This window comes from Pogoniulus pusillus, chromosome 4 (genome assembly GCF_015220805.1).
Source record: "Pogoniulus pusillus isolate bPogPus1 chromosome 4, bPogPus1.pri, whole genome shotgun sequence".
Lineage (NCBI taxonomy): Eukaryota > Metazoa > Chordata > Aves > Piciformes > Lybiidae > Pogoniulus > Pogoniulus pusillus.
The window spans coordinates 47,365,580-47,382,459 of NC_087267.1; the positions used below are offsets into that span (position 1 = coordinate 47,365,580).

The 16,880-nt window shown below is 60.2% G+C and overlaps 2 protein-coding genes across 4 annotated transcripts in view; one reads left to right on the forward strand and one right to left on the reverse strand.

Annotated features, from left to right (window-relative positions):
• The window catches only part of TNPO3 (transportin 3), a 32,451-nt gene extending 23,364 nt beyond the window's left edge, over window positions 1–9,087 (forward strand). Inside the window, exons 16-23 of one of the 2 annotated variants that reach the window (XM_064142785.1) lie at window positions 482–622; window positions 1,592–1,708; window positions 3,619–3,713; window positions 3,859–4,015; window positions 5,297–5,464; window positions 5,569–5,681; window positions 6,968–7,059; window positions 8,852–9,087. In XM_064142785.1, coding sequence (XP_063998855.1) covers window positions 482–622; window positions 1,592–1,708; window positions 3,619–3,713; window positions 3,859–4,015; window positions 5,297–5,464; window positions 5,569–5,681; window positions 6,968–7,028 — 852 coding nt within the window. In that variant the 3' untranslated portion in view covers window positions 7,029–7,059; window positions 8,852–9,087. The remainder of the gene's footprint in view (window positions 1–481; window positions 623–1,591; window positions 1,709–3,618; window positions 3,714–3,858; window positions 4,016–5,296; window positions 5,465–5,568; window positions 5,682–6,967; window positions 7,060–8,851) is intronic. The other variant, XM_064142786.1, reaches the window with a different exon arrangement.
• IRF5 (interferon regulatory factor 5) lies at window positions 8,919–16,606 on the reverse strand. 2 transcript variants are annotated; one of them, XM_064142788.1, is made up of 10 exons: window positions 16,556–16,606; window positions 14,714–14,901; window positions 13,422–13,611; window positions 12,769–12,821; window positions 12,630–12,660; window positions 12,247–12,510; window positions 11,284–11,673; window positions 10,467–10,585; window positions 10,141–10,308; window positions 8,919–9,008 (listed from the first exon to the last, which is right to left on the reverse strand). In XM_064142788.1, the coding sequence occupies exons 2-9, from the start codon at window positions 14,879–14,881 to the stop codon at window positions 10,168–10,170; spliced, it is 1,356 nt and encodes a 451-aa protein (XP_063998858.1). In that variant the 5' UTR covers window positions 14,882–14,901; window positions 16,556–16,606; the 3' UTR covers window positions 8,919–9,008; window positions 10,141–10,167. The 2 variants fall into 2 exon arrangements, with proteins under 2 accessions (XP_063998858.1, XP_063998857.1); XM_064142787.1 differs by having other exon boundaries at window positions 10,141–10,389.
• Between the last annotated feature and the right edge of the window lie 274 nt (window positions 16,607–16,880).

Below are 16,880 nucleotides of genomic sequence, written 5' to 3' on the forward strand. Positions count from 1 at the left end.
TTGTTCCTCCAAAAGCTCATTTCCACCTTTAAAACAGGCTGGTACATGCCTCCAGAAATTGGATGGGCTCATCCAAAAGCTGATCTAGTCCTCAAAAAGTGATTTGGCCTCCCAAAAACCTGACTTAGTCCTCCCAAAAACCTGACTTAGTCCTCCCAAAAACCTGACTTAGTCCTCCCAAAAACCTGACTTAGTCCTCCCAGGAAACTGATTTAATGCTGCCAGGAACCTGATGTAGTCCTCCAGAAGCCAACCTACTGCACCCTAACCTAATCCCCACCTCCCCTAACCTCATCCCCACCCCTCCCAAGCCCATCCCCACCTCCCCTGCCAGGGGTGCCTCATCCGTGTTGAGCCCCAGCTGTCATCTCCCAGCCATTGGAAGGCCTGGGGTGGTTTTTGGAGGGGAGGACTTGGGTGTGATGGGATCTGCTGTGTCCTCAGGCTCCCCCTTTGACCCTCCCTGTCCCTCTCTGCTCAGATCTGGCCAGTGCTGTCGGAGACCCTGAACAAGCACAGCGCTGACAACCGCATCGTGGAGCGGTGCTGCCGCTGCCTGCGCTTCGCCGTCCGCTGCGTGGGCAAAGGCTCTGCTGCTCTCCTGCAGCCCCTTGTCACCCAGGTATGGAGCAAAAGCTGCTCTCCAGTACCTTCCTGGAGATGGTGGTGGTGGGAAATGCCTCCTGAAGTCACCTCGGTGGTTTGTGCGCAGCTCTCAGGTAGAAACTAGTGGTGGAAAACGTTGCCAGCAGAGAGTTCCTCCTGAAGGCTTGGAGGAGCCTTGGAGGAAGCTTGGAGCTTCAGAGCAGAGCTGTAGGCTGGTGGAGCACTTGGTTGGGAGGGTATCCCAGAATCCTGGCATGGTTAGGGGGGTTGGAAGGGACTTAGTGGATAGGAGGAAGCTTGGAGCTTCAGAGCAGAGCTGTAGGCTGGTGGAGTACTTGGTTGGGATGGAAGGGACCTCTGGGGATAGAAGGAAGGAGCCTTGGAACTTCAGAGGAGAGCTCTGGGTTGGTGGAGCATTTGGTTGGGAGGTATCCCAGAATCCCAGCATGGTTAGGGGAGCTGGAAGGGACTTCAGAGGATAGGAGAAAGCTTGGAATTTCAGAGGAGAGCTGTAGGATGGTGGAGCACTTGGTTGGGAGGTATCCCAGAATCCCAGCATGGTTAGGGCTTGGATGGGCCCTGTGGAGCTTATCCAGTCCAACCTCCCTACTGAAGCAGGGGCACCACCAGCAGCCTGCCCAGGATCACAGTGGCCAACTGGGTTTGGAATCTCTCCAGAGGAGACTCCACAAACTTTATAGGCCTTCCTTCTGCTCCAGGGCTGCACCAGCCTCAGAGCCAAGCTGCTTCTCCTGATGGACCCTCCTGGGTTCCTCTTTGTGCCAGCTGCATCCTGGCACCGGACACCACTGACAAGAGTCTGGCCCCATCCTCTGGCACCCCACAGCTCCTTCAGCTCTTGCTGAGCACTGAGCAGCTCCCCTCTCAGGCTGCTCTTCTCTGAGCTCACAGCCCCACAGGCCCTCAGCCTGTGCTCCTCGTGTTGCTGCTCCAGCAGCCAGAGCTGGTGTTTGTCTCCCTGCAGATGGTGAACGTGTACCGAGCGCACCAGCACTCCTGCTTCCTCTACCTGGGCAGCATCTTGGTGGATGAGTATGGCATGGAGGAGGGCTGCAGGCAGGGACTGCTCGACATGCTGCAGGTGAGGGCCACCAGCTTGGGTTCCTTGTGTCACAGGGTGGTGGAGTCACAGAATGGTTTGTGTTGGAAGAGGCCTCCAAGGCTGTCAGGTCCAACCACTAACGCAGCGCTGCCAGCCCTGGCCCGCGGCACCACAGCTCTCAGGCCCCTCCAGGGATGGGCACCACCACTGCCTTGGGCAGCCTGGGCCAGGCCTTGACAACCCTCAAGGGGGAGAAACTGTTCCTCATGGCCAACCTAAGCCTGCCCTGGTGCAGCTTGAGGCCATTTTCTTGGGAGAAGAGACTTCCCCAGACCTGGTTCCAGCCTCCTGTCAGGGAGCTGTAGAGAGCCAGAAGGTCTCCCCCCAGCCTCCTTTTCCCCAGGCTGAACAACCTCAGGTTCCTCAGCTGCTCACCACAAATTCTCCAAAGCCTTCTGCTTGTTCTCCAGGCCCTTCCCCAGCTTTGTGACCCTTTCCTGGGCACACTTCAGCCTCTCAATGTGCTTCTTGGAGCGAGGGTCCCAAAAATGATTACTTAAGGTTTGGATGCAGCAATACCCACACCAGGGGGACAATCCCTGCCCTGGTCCTGCTGCTGATCCAAGCCAGGACTAGGTTGTCCTGGGCTGCCTCTGGGGTTTGCATGAAGCAGAGCAGTTCCCACCAGTTCTGGGCTGGTCCCAGCACTTCTTACAGATTGGTGGCTGTGTGAACAAGACCAAAGAGGAGAAGTCCTGTTCAGTATCTTTGTTGGTCATCTAGACCAGGGAATTGAGTCCAGCAGCAGTGAGTTTGCAGCTGGCACCAAGCTAGGAGCAATGTGGAGCTGCTGGAAGGTAGCAGAGCCCTGCAGAGAGACCTGGCCAGGCTGCATGGGTGGGCAGAGGCCAAGGGGATGAGACTGAACAAGGCCCAGGGCAGGTTCTGCACTTTGGCCACAACAACCCCAAGCAGCACTTGGGGCTGGGGCCAGAGTGGCTGAGAGCAGCCAGGCAGAGAGGGCCCTGGGGGTGCTGGGAGAGAGGAGCTGAAGCTGAGGCAGCAGTGCCCAGGTGGGCAGCAGAGCCAATGGCATCCTGGGCTGGCTCAGGAGCAGTGTGGCCAGCAGGACAAGGGAGGTTCTTGTGCCCCTGTGCTCAGCACTGCTCAGGCCACCCCTGCAGTGCTGTGTCCAGTTCTGGGCTCCTCCATTGCAGAGCTGTTGCAGTACTGGAAGGTGTCCACAGGAGGGCGACAAAGCTGTGAGGGGCCTGGAGCAGAGCCCTGTGAGGAGAGGCTGAGGGAGCTGGGGGGGTGCAGCCTGCAGCAGAGGAGGCTCAGGGCAGAGCTCATTGCTGCCTGCAGCTGCCTGCAGGGAGGCTGTAGCCAGGTGGGGTTGGGCTCTGCTGCCAGGCATGCAGCAACAGAAGAAGGGGACAGAGGCTGAAGCTGTGCCAGGGCAGGTCTAGTCTGGATGTTGTTAGGAAGTTGTTGTCAGAGAGAGTGATTGGCATTGGAATGGGCTGCCCAGGGAGGTAGTGGAGTTGCTGTGCCTGGATGTGTTGCAGCCAAGCCTGGCTGGGGCACTTAGTGCCATGGTCTGGGTGCTTGGGCAAGGTTGGGTGAGCTTGGAGGGCTCTGCCAACCTGCTTGGCTCTATGATTCTGTGGTTCCCACTGGTCCTGGACTGGTCCCAGCACTTCTCACAAGTTGGTGGCTGTGTGAACGAGACCAAAGAGGAGAAGTCTTTGGTTAGAGCAGAACTGGTGAGTGGAGGTGCTGGTGTTTGAGGAAGAGCTTGGTGCCTCAGGGCCCATCAAGAGGAGAATGCCAACAGCCTGAGGGTGAGGAACTGGACTCTGACCCACTCCAGCGTGGTCCATGGTGGGAACCCTTCAGAGAGCAGGACGTTTGAGCTGCAGTCACATCTAACTATGACCTTCTCCTAGGCCCTCTGCATCCCCACCTTCCAGCTCCTTGAGCAGCCCAACGGCCTCCAGAACCACCCAGACACTGTGGATGACCTCTTCAGACTAGCAGCCAGGTAACCACACTCCCCTGTCACCTTGAAGGGGACACCACCCCCTCACCTCTCGACAAAGCCTCCCCTCGAGAGCCCTGACATCTCCCACAGGTAAGTGGGCAGCAGCTCTCAGCTCCCTCTGCCTTTCCTCTCTGCCCCCACCCAGGTTCATCCAGCGCAGCCCTGTCACCTTGCTGCGCAGCCAGGTGATGATCCCCATCCTGCAGTGGGCCATTGCTGCCACCACCTTGGACCACAGGGATGCCAACTGCAGCGTCATGAAGTTCCTGCGTGACCTGATCCACACCGGCGTGGCCAACGATGTGAGTGTGGCCTCCTTCCCTTGGCCAGCTTCTTCCTCCAGAGAGTTGAGCAGCAGCATCTTCATCAGCAATGAGTGGCCTTCAGGTTGCCTCTTTGCTGTCATAATCCAAGAGTGGTGGAGTGGTTTAGGTTGGAAGAGACCTCAAAGCTCAGCCAGGGCCATGGGCAGGGACACCTCCCGCTAGAACAGGTTGCTCGAGGTCTCATCCAACCTGGCTTTGAGCTGCTCCAGGGAGGTTGTGGAGCACAGAATCACCCAATGTGATCAAAGATCACATTGGGTGATTCTGTGCTCCACAACCTCCCTGGGCAACCTTTGCCAGTGTCTCACCACCCTCAACCTGTGCCAGTGTCTCACCACCCTCACAGTAAACCTCCATGGGCAACCTGTGCCAGGGTCGCATAGGCAGAGTCAACCTCCCACTAGAACAGGTCACTCAAGGCCTCATCCAACCTGGCTTTGAACAGCTCCAGGGAGGTTGTGGAGCACAGAATCACCCAATGTGATCTTTAATCCTCTCCTTTCCCTTCCTCTCCTTTCCCTTCCTCTCCTTTCCCTTCCTCTCCTTTCCCTTCCTCTCCTTTCCCTTCCTCTCCTTTCCCTTCCTCTCCTTTCCCTTCCTCTCCTTTCCCTTCCTCTTCCTTTCCCTTCCTCTTCCTTTCCCTTCCTCTTTCCTTTCCCTTCCTCTCCTTTCCCTTCCTCTTCCTTTCCTTTCCCTTCCTCTTCCTTTCCCTTCCTCTTCCTTTCCCTTCCTCTTCCTTTCCCTTCCTCTTCCTTTCCCTTCCTCTTCCTTTCCCTTCCTCTTCCTTTCCCTTCCTCTTCCTTTCCCTTCCTCTTCCTTTCCCTTCCTCTTCCTTTCCCTTCCTCTTCCTTTCCCTTCCTCTTCCTTTCCCTTCCTCTTCCTTTCCCTTCCTCTTCCTTTCCCTTCCTCTTCCTTTCCCTTCCTCTTCCTTTCCCTTCCTCTTCCTTTCCCTTCCTCTTCCTTTCCCTTCCTCTTCCTTTCCCTTCCTCTTCCTTTCCCTTCCTCTTCCTTTCCCTTCCTCTTCCTTTCCCTTCCTCTTCCTTTCCCTTCCTCTTCCTTTCCCTTCCTCTTCCTTTCCCTTCCTCTTCCTTTCCCTTCCTCTTCCTTTCCCTTCCTCTTCCTTTCCCTTCCTCTTCCTTTCCCTTCCTCTTCCTTTCCCTTCCTCTTCCTTTCCCTTCCTCTTCCTTTCCCTTCCTCTCCTTAATTCTTTTCTTTCTCTTCTTGTTTTTTTTCCTCTTCCTCTCTCTCCTCCTGCAGCATGAAGAAGACTTTGAGGTGCGGAAGGAGCTCATCAGCCAGGTGATGAGCCAGCTGGGCCAGCAGCTTGTGAACCAGCTGCTGCACACCTGCTGCTTCTGCCTGCCCCCCTACACCCTGCCCGACGTCGCCGAGGTGCTCTGGGAGATCATGCAGATCGACCGGCCGGTGAGCAGCGGGCACGGGGGGCACCTCCCAGCTGCCTCCCACAGCCACAGCCCAAGGAGGGAGGCTTTGGCTCCACATCCTGAGCTCTCCCCTTCCCCCTGCAGACGTTCTGTCGTTGGCTGGAGAACTCTCTGAAGGGTTTACCAAAGGAAACGACAGGAGGAGCCATCCAAGTCACACACAAACAGCTGACCGACTTCCACAAGCAGGTCACAAGGTGGGTGGGTGGTGCTGGAGCCTCAGAGCTGGGCAGGACATTGGGTGTGGGACATTGGAACAGGCTGCCCAGGTTGGTGCTGGGGTCACCATCTCTGCAGGTGCTCAGAAAAACCCAGGTAGCTGTGGCACTTTGGGACATGGAGAGGAGGGATAGGAGGTTGGACTTAGAATCAGGCAGGGTTGGAAGGGAGCACAAGGAGCAGCCAGTCCCAACCCCCCTGCCATGCCCAGGGACACCCTACCCTAGAGCAGGCTGCACACAGCCTCAGCCAGCCTGGCCTCAAACACCTCCAGCCATGGGGCCTCAACCACCTCCTTGGGCAACCCATTCCAGCCTCTCACCACTCTCCTGCTCAACAACTTCCTCCTCACCTCCAGCCTCACTCTCCCCACCTCCAGCTTTGCTCCCTTCCCCCCACTCCTGCCACTCCCTGACAGCCTCAAAAGTCCCTCCCCAGCTTTTTTGTAGCCCCCTTCAGATCCTAGAAGGCCACAAGAAGGTCACCTGGGAGCCTCCTCTGCTCCAGGCTGAACAATCAAAGACTTAGAATCCTAGAATCAACCAGGTTGGAAGAGACCTCCAAGCTCATCCAGTCCAACTTTACGATCTTAGAGCTCTTTTCCAACCTAAATGATTCTCTGACACGATGCCAGGAGCCAGGTTGGTGAACCCAGCTCTAGAATGTGGCCCTTGGCACCTTGGTGTCCTCCAAGGTTTGGTCCTCCCCACTGCTTGCCATGGCTTGTCCATGTCTCTCTGAGAGCTGTGTGTGCTGGTGGGATGTCACCCCTGAATCCTCTGGGGTGGCTCACCTGTGGTCTTCCCATCCCTCACACAGCTGTGGGAAGTGGAGCTTTGGAGACCACAGGTTGCCTTTTCCATCACTGAACGGGTTTATCTGCTCTCACCTGAACCCTATGGAGCTTCTCCAAGCCATCCCCCAACCTATCCTCCATCTCCTCATCCCTTTGAGTCACCAAATCCTGCCTGTGGCTGGCATCAGCCTGGCAAGCTCCACACTTGGTGCCACAGAGGTTCCCTCCTCCCTTTCTCATCCTCTTTGGTTGCCTCACCATCTCCCAGCTGATCCCCTGGCTCCTGACCCCACTAGAACAGGTCACTCAAGGCCTCATCCAACCTGGCTTTGAACAGCTCCAGGGAGGTTGTGGAGCACAGAATCACCCAATGTGATCTTTGATCACATTGGGTGATTCTGTGCTCCACAACCTCCCTGGGCAGCCTGTTCCAAGTGTCTCACCAGTGTCACTTCTCTTCCTTTGCAGTGCTGAAGAATGTAAACAGGTCTGCTGGGCCCTGAGGGACTTCACTCGCTTGTTCCGATAGCTCCTGCTCCGGCGCCGTGCCCCTCGCCCAGGTAAGAACCGGCGCTGGCGCCGTGGGCGCCGTCACCCTACCCTGCCCCATGGAGTCAAGCAGGGTGGAAGAGAGCTCCAAGCTCATCCGGTCCAACCTAGCACCCAGCCCTGGCCAAAGTCACCAGCAGAACCACTCAAAGCCCAGCAGAACCATCCCAAGTCACCAGCAGAACCATCAAAACCCCAACAGAACCATCCAGTCACCAGCAGAACCATCCCTGGTCACCAACAGATCCATCCAAACCCAACAGAACCATCCCATGTCACCAGCAGAACCATCAAAACCCCATCAGAACCTTCCAGTCACCAACAGAACCATCCTAGGTCACAAACAGATCCATCCAAACCCAACAGAACCATCCCAAGTAACTAGCAGAACCATCAAAACCCCAACAGAACCATCCAAAGTCACCAACTAACCACCCAAAACCCAACAGAACCATCCCTAGTCACCGGCAGAACCATCCCTAGTCACCAACAGAACCATCCAAACCCAGCAGAACCATCCCTAGTCACCAACAGAACCATCCCAAGTCACCAGCAGAACCATGCAAACCAAACAGAACCATCCCAACCCAACAGAACCATCCAAGGTCACCCACAGAACCACCACCCAACCCCAAACAGACCTCACTCCCCATCCCTTACCCCCTCCCAAAGCATATCCCACCAGCAGCAGACCAATCACTGGATCAGTCCAGGTCCTCCTAGCAGCAGCAGAGCATCAAGTTAGAATTTGCTCAATGAAGAGTTTGGGGAGGGGGAAAAGGAGAACAGAACAAACCAAAAAAGGCAACACATTTATTTTCCCCCCCAAAAAAAGACCAAAGTAGGATTTGAGGAGGTTTTCATCTTGTTGTAGTCAGACACTGAGCTTCTGCCAACCTCCTCCCTCTCAGTGGGCCAAGGGCATGAGCCTGAACAAGTGCAGGGTTCTGCACTTTGGCCACAATAGCCCCAAACAGCACTACAGGCTGGGGCCAGAGTGGCTGAGAGCAGCCAGGCAGAGAGGGCCCTGGGAGTGCTGGCAGAGAGGAGCTGAAGCTGAGGCAGCAGTGCCCAGGTGGGCAGCAGAGCCAATGGCATCCTGGGCTGGCTCAGGAGCAGTGTGGGCAGCAGGACAAGGGAGGTTCTTGTGCCCTTGTGCTCAGCACTGCTCAGGCCACCCCTGGAGTGCTGTGTCCAGTTCTGGGCTCCTCCATTGCAGAGATGTTGCAGTACTGGAAGGTGTCCACAGGAGGGCGCCAAAGCTGTGAGGGGCCTGGAGCAGAGCCCTGTGAGGAGAGGCTGAGGGAGCTGGGGGGGTGCAGCCTGCAGCAGAGGAGGCTCAGGGCAGAGCTCATTGCTGCCTGCAGCTGCCTGCAGGGAGGCTGTAGCCAGGTGGGGTTGGGCTCTGCTGCCAAGTAGCCAGGGACAGAACAAGGGGGCACAGGCTAAAGCTGTGCCAGGGCAGGTCTAGGCTGGCTGTGAGGAGGAAGTTGTTGGCAGAGAGTGATTGGCATTGGAATGGGCTGCCCAGGGAGGTGGTGGAGTCTCTGTCCCTGGAGGTGTTGCAGCCAAGCCTGGCTGGGGCACTGAGTGCCATGGTCTGGGTGCTTGGCCTGGGCTGGGTGCTAGGTTGGACTGGCTGAGCTTGGAGCTCTCTTCCAACCTGCTTGAGTCTGTGATTCTCCATGTCTTACCTGGTGGCCACCAGCTTGGAGAAGACACAAAAGAGTTGAAATTCAGATCTGGTTTAATTCTTTTCTTTCTTTTTTTTTTCTCTTTTCTTTCTTTTTCCTTTTTTTTAAGTTTTTTTTTTTATTATTATTTTGAGTTTTATTTTGTTTCTTGAAGGAGGAGGAAGAGGAAGAGAAGGAGGAAAAAAGAAGAGGAGGAGAAGGAAGAAGAGGAGGGGCTGGAGCTGGTGGGTGATGTTCTCTCCTCGGGGGGGTGTGTGTGGAGCCACCTGGAGAACAATAAAAACAAACTGAAAAAAAAGAAAAAGGTTTAAAAAAAAAACACACAAAAAGAAAAAAAAGTTAAAAGTTGTCCTGGTCCTGATTGGGTCTTCTCTGCTGGGCAACCTCCTCCTCTGCTGGGCAACCTCCTCCTCTGCTGCTTGCCACCCCACGAGCAGCATGGCAGGGTTGGTGGTGGTCCCTCAATTGAGCATCTCCTCTATACCACCAGCCCCACCTCACTGTCTCATTTCCACCCCAAGAACATCATGAGAAGGTTGGTGGTGGACACCCATCTGAGCATCTCCTCCTCCATACCTCCAACCCCACCTCACTTTCTCATTTCCACCCCAAAAACATCATGGGAGGGTTGGTGGAAAAGGTGCTCACTCAATTGAGCATCTCCTCCTCCATACCACCAGCCCCACCTCACTGTCTCATTTCCACCCCAAAAACATCATGGGAGAGTTGGTGGAAAAGGTGCTCACTCAATTGAGCATCTCCTCCTCCATACCACCAACCCCACCTCACTGTCTCATTTCCACCCCAAAACCATCATGAGAAGGTTGGTGGTGGTCCCTCAATTGAGCATCTCCTCCTCCATACCACCAGCCCCACCTCACTGTCTCATTTCCACCCCAAAACCATCATGAGAAGGTTGGTGGTGGTCCCTCAATTGAGCATCTCCTCCTCTATACCTCCAGCCCCACCTCACTGTCCCATTTCCACCCCAAAAACATCATGGGAGAGTTGGTGGAAAAGGTGCTCACTCAATTGAGCATCTCCTCCTCCATACCACCAACCCCACCTCACTGTCTCATTTCCACCCCAAAACCATCATGAGACGGTTGGTGGTGGTCCCTCAATTGAGCATCTCCTCCTCTATACCACCAGCCCCACCTCACTGTCTCATTTCCACCCCAAAACCATCATGAGAAGGTTGGTGGTGGTCCCTCAATTGAACATCTCCTCCTCCATACCTCCAGCCCCACCTCACTGTCTCATTTCCACCCCAAAAACACCATGAGAGGGCTGGTGGTGGGCACTGATTTGGGTGTTTCCTCCTCCATCCCACCCCCAGCCTCTCCACCCCGGTGTCTTGTTTACAGCCCAAATACGACGGGAGGGTCGTTGGTGAACCTCCATGCGGGTGGGCATCTCTCGTGGTCACTGTGGCAACACCCAGTGCCCCATGGGGGTGGCGTCAGCTCCTGCTTGCCCGGCGGGGAGCTGCTGCTGGTTCTGCCAGAGCTGGTGGAGCTCCTTGAACTGTTCTACCATCTTGTCCTTGAGGTCGGGGTGGGAGATCTGGAGGGGGATGCTGTCAGCAGACCAGGACAGCTCTCCCGAGAACATCTCCAGCAGCAGCCGCGCCACCACCGGCACCACCTGCGGGAGGCCGGCGCGTCAGGGGCGTGGGGGTGCCAGCCGCCGGCCCTGCGCCGCGGCACCCTCGCTGCCCGCACCTGCACCGTGATCAGCTTCTTCTCCTTGGGCTTCTGGTCAGGCCACTCCTCGCCGAAGCAGAGGAAGATCTCGAAGGGCGGGGGGGTGCTGCTCTGCCCCTTCTGGAACAGGATCAGGCCTGCGCGGCACACAGCGCCCGGGGGCGCCCGCAGCTGCTGCCGCCGCCCTGCCACGCTCCTGCCCTGCTGCCACCGCCCCTGCCCTGCTGCCACCGCCCTGCCACCGCTCCTGCCCTGCTGCCACCGCCCTGCCACCGCTCCTGCCCTGCTGCCACCGCCCTGCCACGCTCCTGCCCTGCTGCCACCGCTCCTGCCCTGCTGCCACCGCCCTGCCCTGCTCCTGCCCTGCTGCCATCGCCCTGACATCACTCCTGCCCTGCTGCCCACGGCCAGGCTGCTCCAGCCCCAGCACAAAGTGATGCCCTCATGCCACCCAGTGCCCATGGCATACCTGCTGTGTCCCCATGCCAGCTGGGCTCCATTCACTAGTTGGTGTGTCCCTGTGCCAGCTGTGCCCCATGCACTAGTTGGTGTCCCCCATGCCAGCTGAGCCCCATGCACTAGTTGGTGTCCCCCTGTGCTAGTTGGTGCCCCCCCATGCCAGCTGTGCTCCATGCACTAGTTGGTGCTCCCCGTGGGACCTTGCTCCTCTGCCCCACCTCCGTCTCCCCTTGCCAACAGGTGCCCATGCACTGGGTGGTGCCACCACACCCTCACCCCAACTCCACCTTGCCCACACCTCGAGCCCTCCCCGCGCCCCTCGGCTGTTCCCCCTCCCCGAGCACCCCCCGGGGCCAAGCGCTGCTTTCCCCCTCACCGTTGAGGAAGCCCTCGAGGCTGAAGAGTTTGGTCTTCCTCTCCCTCTCGATGGGGTTGGGGCGGTCCCGCTGGGGGGCGCAGGGCCCCGTCCAGAACACCTTGCACTGGCAGAGGCGGAGGGCGTAGAGGTCCTGGCCCTGCAGCTCCAGCAGGAGCCCGCGGTCCAGCACGTCCAGCAGCTGCCGCGTGTAGAAGCGCTGCTTCTCGTTGGGGATGGCGTCGGCGGGCGGGAAGCGAACCTGCTCCAGGCTCAGCGGCCCGAACAGCTCCACCTGCTCCTGCCGCGGCTCCAGGCTGCTGTGGAAGAGGCGGCAGCCGTGCGGGTTGCTGACGGTGAGCACCGACACCTGCCGGCCGCGGTACTGGAACTTCAGCTCCAGGTCGGTCACTGCCAAAGGGGCGTGGGGGTGAGACGCACGCCGAGGGGGTGTGGGGGGTGCCCCACGGCCGTCACCCGAGCCTGCCACCGCACAACTGCCCCATGGCCACCTCAGAGCCATGGCTACCACCAGCCAACCACTCCATGGCCACCACCAGCCAACTGCCTCGTGGCCATCACCACTCAACCACCCCATGGCCACCTCGTAGCCACGGCCACCCAATACCCATGGCCACCTCGTAGCCACGGCCACCCAATACCCATGGCCACCTCGTAGCCATGGCCACCCAATACCCATGGCCATCCAACTGCCCCATGGCCACCCAATACCCATGGCCATCCAACTGCCCCATGGCCACACAATACCCATGGCCACCCAATACCCATGGCCATCCAACTGCCCCATGGCCACCCAATACCCATGGCCACCGCCATCCAACTGCCCCATGGCCACCCAATACCCATGGCCACCACCATTCAGCCACCCCATGGCCACCTCATCCCCACAGCCACCCAGCAGCCACGGCCACTTCTGTCCAGCCACCATAGGACCACCCCAGCCCACCCCAGACTGGTCCTTACGGGGCAGCATGTGGGGACTGATGAGCAGGTTGGGGATGGCATTCCCCATGGGTGCCATGGGACATGCAGCTGGGGGTCCCAAGGTGCCCAGAGCAGGTCCCACCTCAGTGAGGGTGGCTGAGGACATCTCAAGGGTCCCATGGGTGCCCCCCAGGACTGGAGTTGGTGGCACAAACGGTCCCAAGGGGCAACCACTGCCCAGGTGGGTCTCCTCCTTGGGCCAAGAGTAGGGTGGCAGCAGGTCTGCCCCATGCTGCTGGGTGTCTGGAACACAAACAAGAGGTCAGAAGGTGGCCATGGCCACCCACAACCATGGGGTGGGCACACCTCGTGTCCCCTCAGGCCAGCTGACTGCCCTCACCCACTTAGTGTCCCTCACTCACCATCGATGCTCAGAGACATCATCTTATGGAGCTGCAGGGAGGACAATGAGGTGGTTATGGGGTTGGGGGTGCATGGACCCACCTGGAGCTGTTCCAGGTTTGGAGAAGCCCCTCCCCAGACCCCCCCCCCAGCAGGTACCTGGTTGACCTCCTCCTCCTCACCACAGTCATAGTCATCATCAACCACCTCATCTGCAAGCAGAGAAGGGGTGGGGAACTCATGGGGTGATGGTTCCTTGGGGGGTGCTGGGACCTTGTAGGGTGCTGGGACTTCATGGGGTGCTGAATTTTCATGGGGTGCTGGGGTTCTGAAGGGTGCTGGATCTTCATGGGGTGCTGAGGCTTTGTGGGGTGTTGGAGCTCCACAGGGTGCTACTTCTTCATGAGCTTTTGGGACTTCATGGGGTGAGAGGGACCCATGGGGTGCTGTGTCCTTGTGGGGTGCTGAGACCTCATGGGGAGCATTTGTGTGGGACACACTCATGGGGTGCTGGGACCTCATGGAGCACTGAGGCTTCGTGTGGTGCTGGGTCCTTGTGGGGTGCTGGGGGTGTGGGGTGCTGATCCCTCATGGGCAGTGTGTGCATGGGGGACACACTGATGGGGTGCTGGATCCTCGTGGGGTGCAGGAGCTTTGAGCAGTGCTGGGACTTGTGCCGGTAGATCCCTGTCGGGCGCTGGAGCTCGGAGGGGTTCTGAGAGCTCAGGAGTTGGCTTCCCCCCAAAGCCTCTTCTCCTGCCCGCACCTTGCCCCCCCCGCGACGTCCCCCGGCCCTGGGGGCTGCGCTGTACCTGCGCCCTCCGGCGGCGCCTCGCAGATCTCGTAGACCTTGTAGGGCTGCAGGGGGGTGGCCTTGGTGCCGTCGAAGAGCAGTCGGAACTCGCGGCTCTTGTTGAGGGCGCACCGCAGGTTTGCCTTCCACTTGGCCGGGTCCGGCTCGTCCACCCCCGCCCGGAACTTGCCAGTCTCCTGCGCCCACGCCTGGGGGTGGCACACGGGACGTGTGCGTGGGGGGCGGTCAGCGGCACCGCGGCCCGGGACGCCGCTGGCGCTGCAGCATCGCCTGCCAGGACCTCGCTGCCGCCACCCCAGCACCGCCTCTTGAAGCTGTCGTCTCCGGCTTTACCCCCACACTGCCACGTCCTGGGCTCACCTCGCTGTCACCACAGCGCCCCACCTCCCGTGTCCCCATTGTCACCCCAGCGCCCCACCTCCCGTGTCCCCACGGTCACTCCAGCACCCCACCACAGCACCCCACCTCCCGTGTCCCCATCGGCACCTCATTGTCACCACAGCGCCCCACCTCCCGTGTCCCCATTGTCACCCCAGCGCCCCACCTCCCGTGTCCCCACGGTCACTCCAGCACCCCACCACAGCACCCCACCTCCCGTGTCCCCATCGGCACCCAGCACCCCACCACAGCACCCCACCTCCCGTGTCCCCATCGGCACCCCATTGTCACCACAGCACCCCACCTCCCGTGTCCCCATCGGCACCCCATTGTCACCACAGCACCCCACCTCCCGTGTCCCCATCGGCACCCCAATGTCACCACAGCACCCCACCTCCCGTGTCCCCATCGGCACCCCATTGTCACCACAGCACCCCACCTCCCGTGTCCCCATCGGCACCCCATTGTCACCACAGCACCCCACCTCCCGTGTCCCCATCGGCACCCCATTGTCACCACAGCACCCCACCTCCCGTGTCCCCATCGGCACCCAGCACCCCACCCCAGCACCCCACCTCCCGTGTCCCCATCGGCACCCCATTGTCACCACAGCACCCCACCTCCCGTATCCCCATCGGCACCCCATTGTCACCACAGCACCCCACCTCCCGTGTCCCCATCGGCACCCCATTGTCACCACAGCACCCCACCTCCCGTGTCCCCATCGGCACCCAGCACCCCACCCCAGCACCCCACCTCCCGTGTCCCCATCGGCACCCCATCGGCACCCAGCACCCCACCTCCCGTGTCCCCATTGTCACCCCAGCACCCCACCTCCCGTGTCCCCATGGTCACTCCAGCACCCCACCTCCCACGCCCCCCCCGCCGCCCTGGCCCCCCGCCGCGGCTCACCCTGAAGATGCTGTGCTGGTCGCCGTGGCCGGGGTGCCTCGTGGCGTGGCGCCAGGGGATGGCGAAGCGGCGGCGCTGGGGGTCGAGCCAGTGCAGCCCCGGGAAGAGGCCACTGCTCACCTGCGCCACCAGCCAGGGCTTCAGCCGCGCCCGCCGCGGCGCCGACATGTCGCGACAGCAGCGGCGGCCTGGGGCGACAGGGGTGGGGACAGAAGGTGAGACGGGAGCGGCGGCGGGCGGCTGGGGACCCGCGTGTGTGTGAGGGGACGAGAACGGGAGATATCGTGACATGGGGGGGCGCGAGGACCGCTTCTGTCGCGACAGGCACGTGTGACAGAGGGCGAGACCCGGCCCTGCCGTGACACGTCCGAATCGCTGCGGTCTGAGGGCGTTGTGACATGTGTGTGAAGGGATGAGGATGGGGCAGTCGTGACGGATGCGAGGAGCTGAGCACCGCAGGTGTCGTGACACGTGTGAAGGGGCTGAAGACAGGGCATAGCGTGGCAGGTGTGAGGGGCTGAGGCCCAGTTCTATCGTGACATGCATGTGAGGGGCTGAGGACTGCTCCTGTCGTGACAGGTGTGAGGGGCTGAGGCCCAGTTATATTGTGCCATGCATGTGAGGGGGGCTGAGGACTGCCCCTATTGTGACATGTGTGAGGGGCTGAGGACTGCCCCTATTGTGACATGTGTGAGAGGCTGAGGACTGCCCCTATTGTGACATGTGTGAGGGGCTGAGGACTGCTCCTATTGTGACATGTGTGAGAGGCTGAGGACTGCCTCTATGGTGACATGTGTGAGGGGCTGAGGACTGCTCCTATTGTGACATGTGAGGTGGCTGAGGACTGCCTCTATCATGACATGTGTGAGGGGCTGAGGACTGCTCCTATTGTGACATGTGAGGTGGCTGAGGACTGCCTCTATCATGACATGTGTGAGGGGCTGAGGACTGCTCCTATCGTGACATGTGTGAAGGGCTGAGGACTGCTCCTGTCGTGACATGTGTGAGAGGCTGAGGACTGCTCCTATCGCGACATGTGAGGGGGCTGAGTGGCGGCCACGTCTCGCCCGGCACTGGCAGCTGTGCCGGGCCAGCCGTGGGTGCCCCTTCCCTGGTCCCCGCAGGAGGAAGCGGAGTCCCCTGGGGTCACCCGGAGCCGCCCTCCGAAAGCAGAAGTGGCCAGGGCGAGGACACGGGGGAGGGGACGCGGACACGGGGAGGGGGTCACACCCCGACCCCCCCCCCAGCCCCCCAGCACAGGGACAGTGGGGTGGGGGTGAGCGGGGCAGGGGACGGTCATCGCCCCCAGGGAGGGTGACAGGAGGGAAGGGATGGGCACCCACCTCACCAATACCCACCCCACGAGGAATAATCCCACGGGCGCCCACTGGACTGCCACCCCGCGGGCAGCCGCCCCACGAGGACTAATCCCATGGCCACCTACCCCAGGGGCGCCCACCCCTACGGGGATTAATCCCACGGGCACCCCCTCTCAGAACCCCACTAAGCGCTCACCCCACGGGTACCCACCCCACTGGAACTTATCCCACGGGCACGCACTTCAGGGACACTCACCCCACGGGACTAATCTCACGGACGCCCACCCTCAGAAACCTTCTCGGCACCCACCCAACGGGTACCCACTCCACTCTACCTAATCCCACGGGCACCCACTTCACGGGTACCCACCTCAAGGGCATCCACCCCACCGGGCACCCACCTCAGGGGCACTGACTGAGCACCCACGTCACGCTTAACCCAGTGGGACACTCACCCCAGCGGAACTCATCCCACGGACACCCACCCCTTGCGCACCCACCCATGCCCACCCCGGGCACTCACCGCGCCCCGGCGCCAGGACCCAGCGCTTCCGCGGGGCGGGGCCTCATGCCCTTAAACCACGCCCTTCATCAGCATAACCACTCCCACGCCACTGCCCCGCGCCGTTGCATGGCAACTTGGGGGCGGGACTCGGGGTGAGGGGGAGGAGCCAGAGGCGAGCGGCGCAGCGCGATTGGTGAAGGGGCAGCACTAGGGGGGCGGAGCCATGGGGGGGGGGGCGGAGCCAGCCATGTGGAGTTCCGACCCCGGCCCCGCAGGCCCCGGGAAGCGGAGGAGGTCCCGGCCCCGGCGCCCTCCCACTCGTGGGTAGGTACTCAGCGAGGGG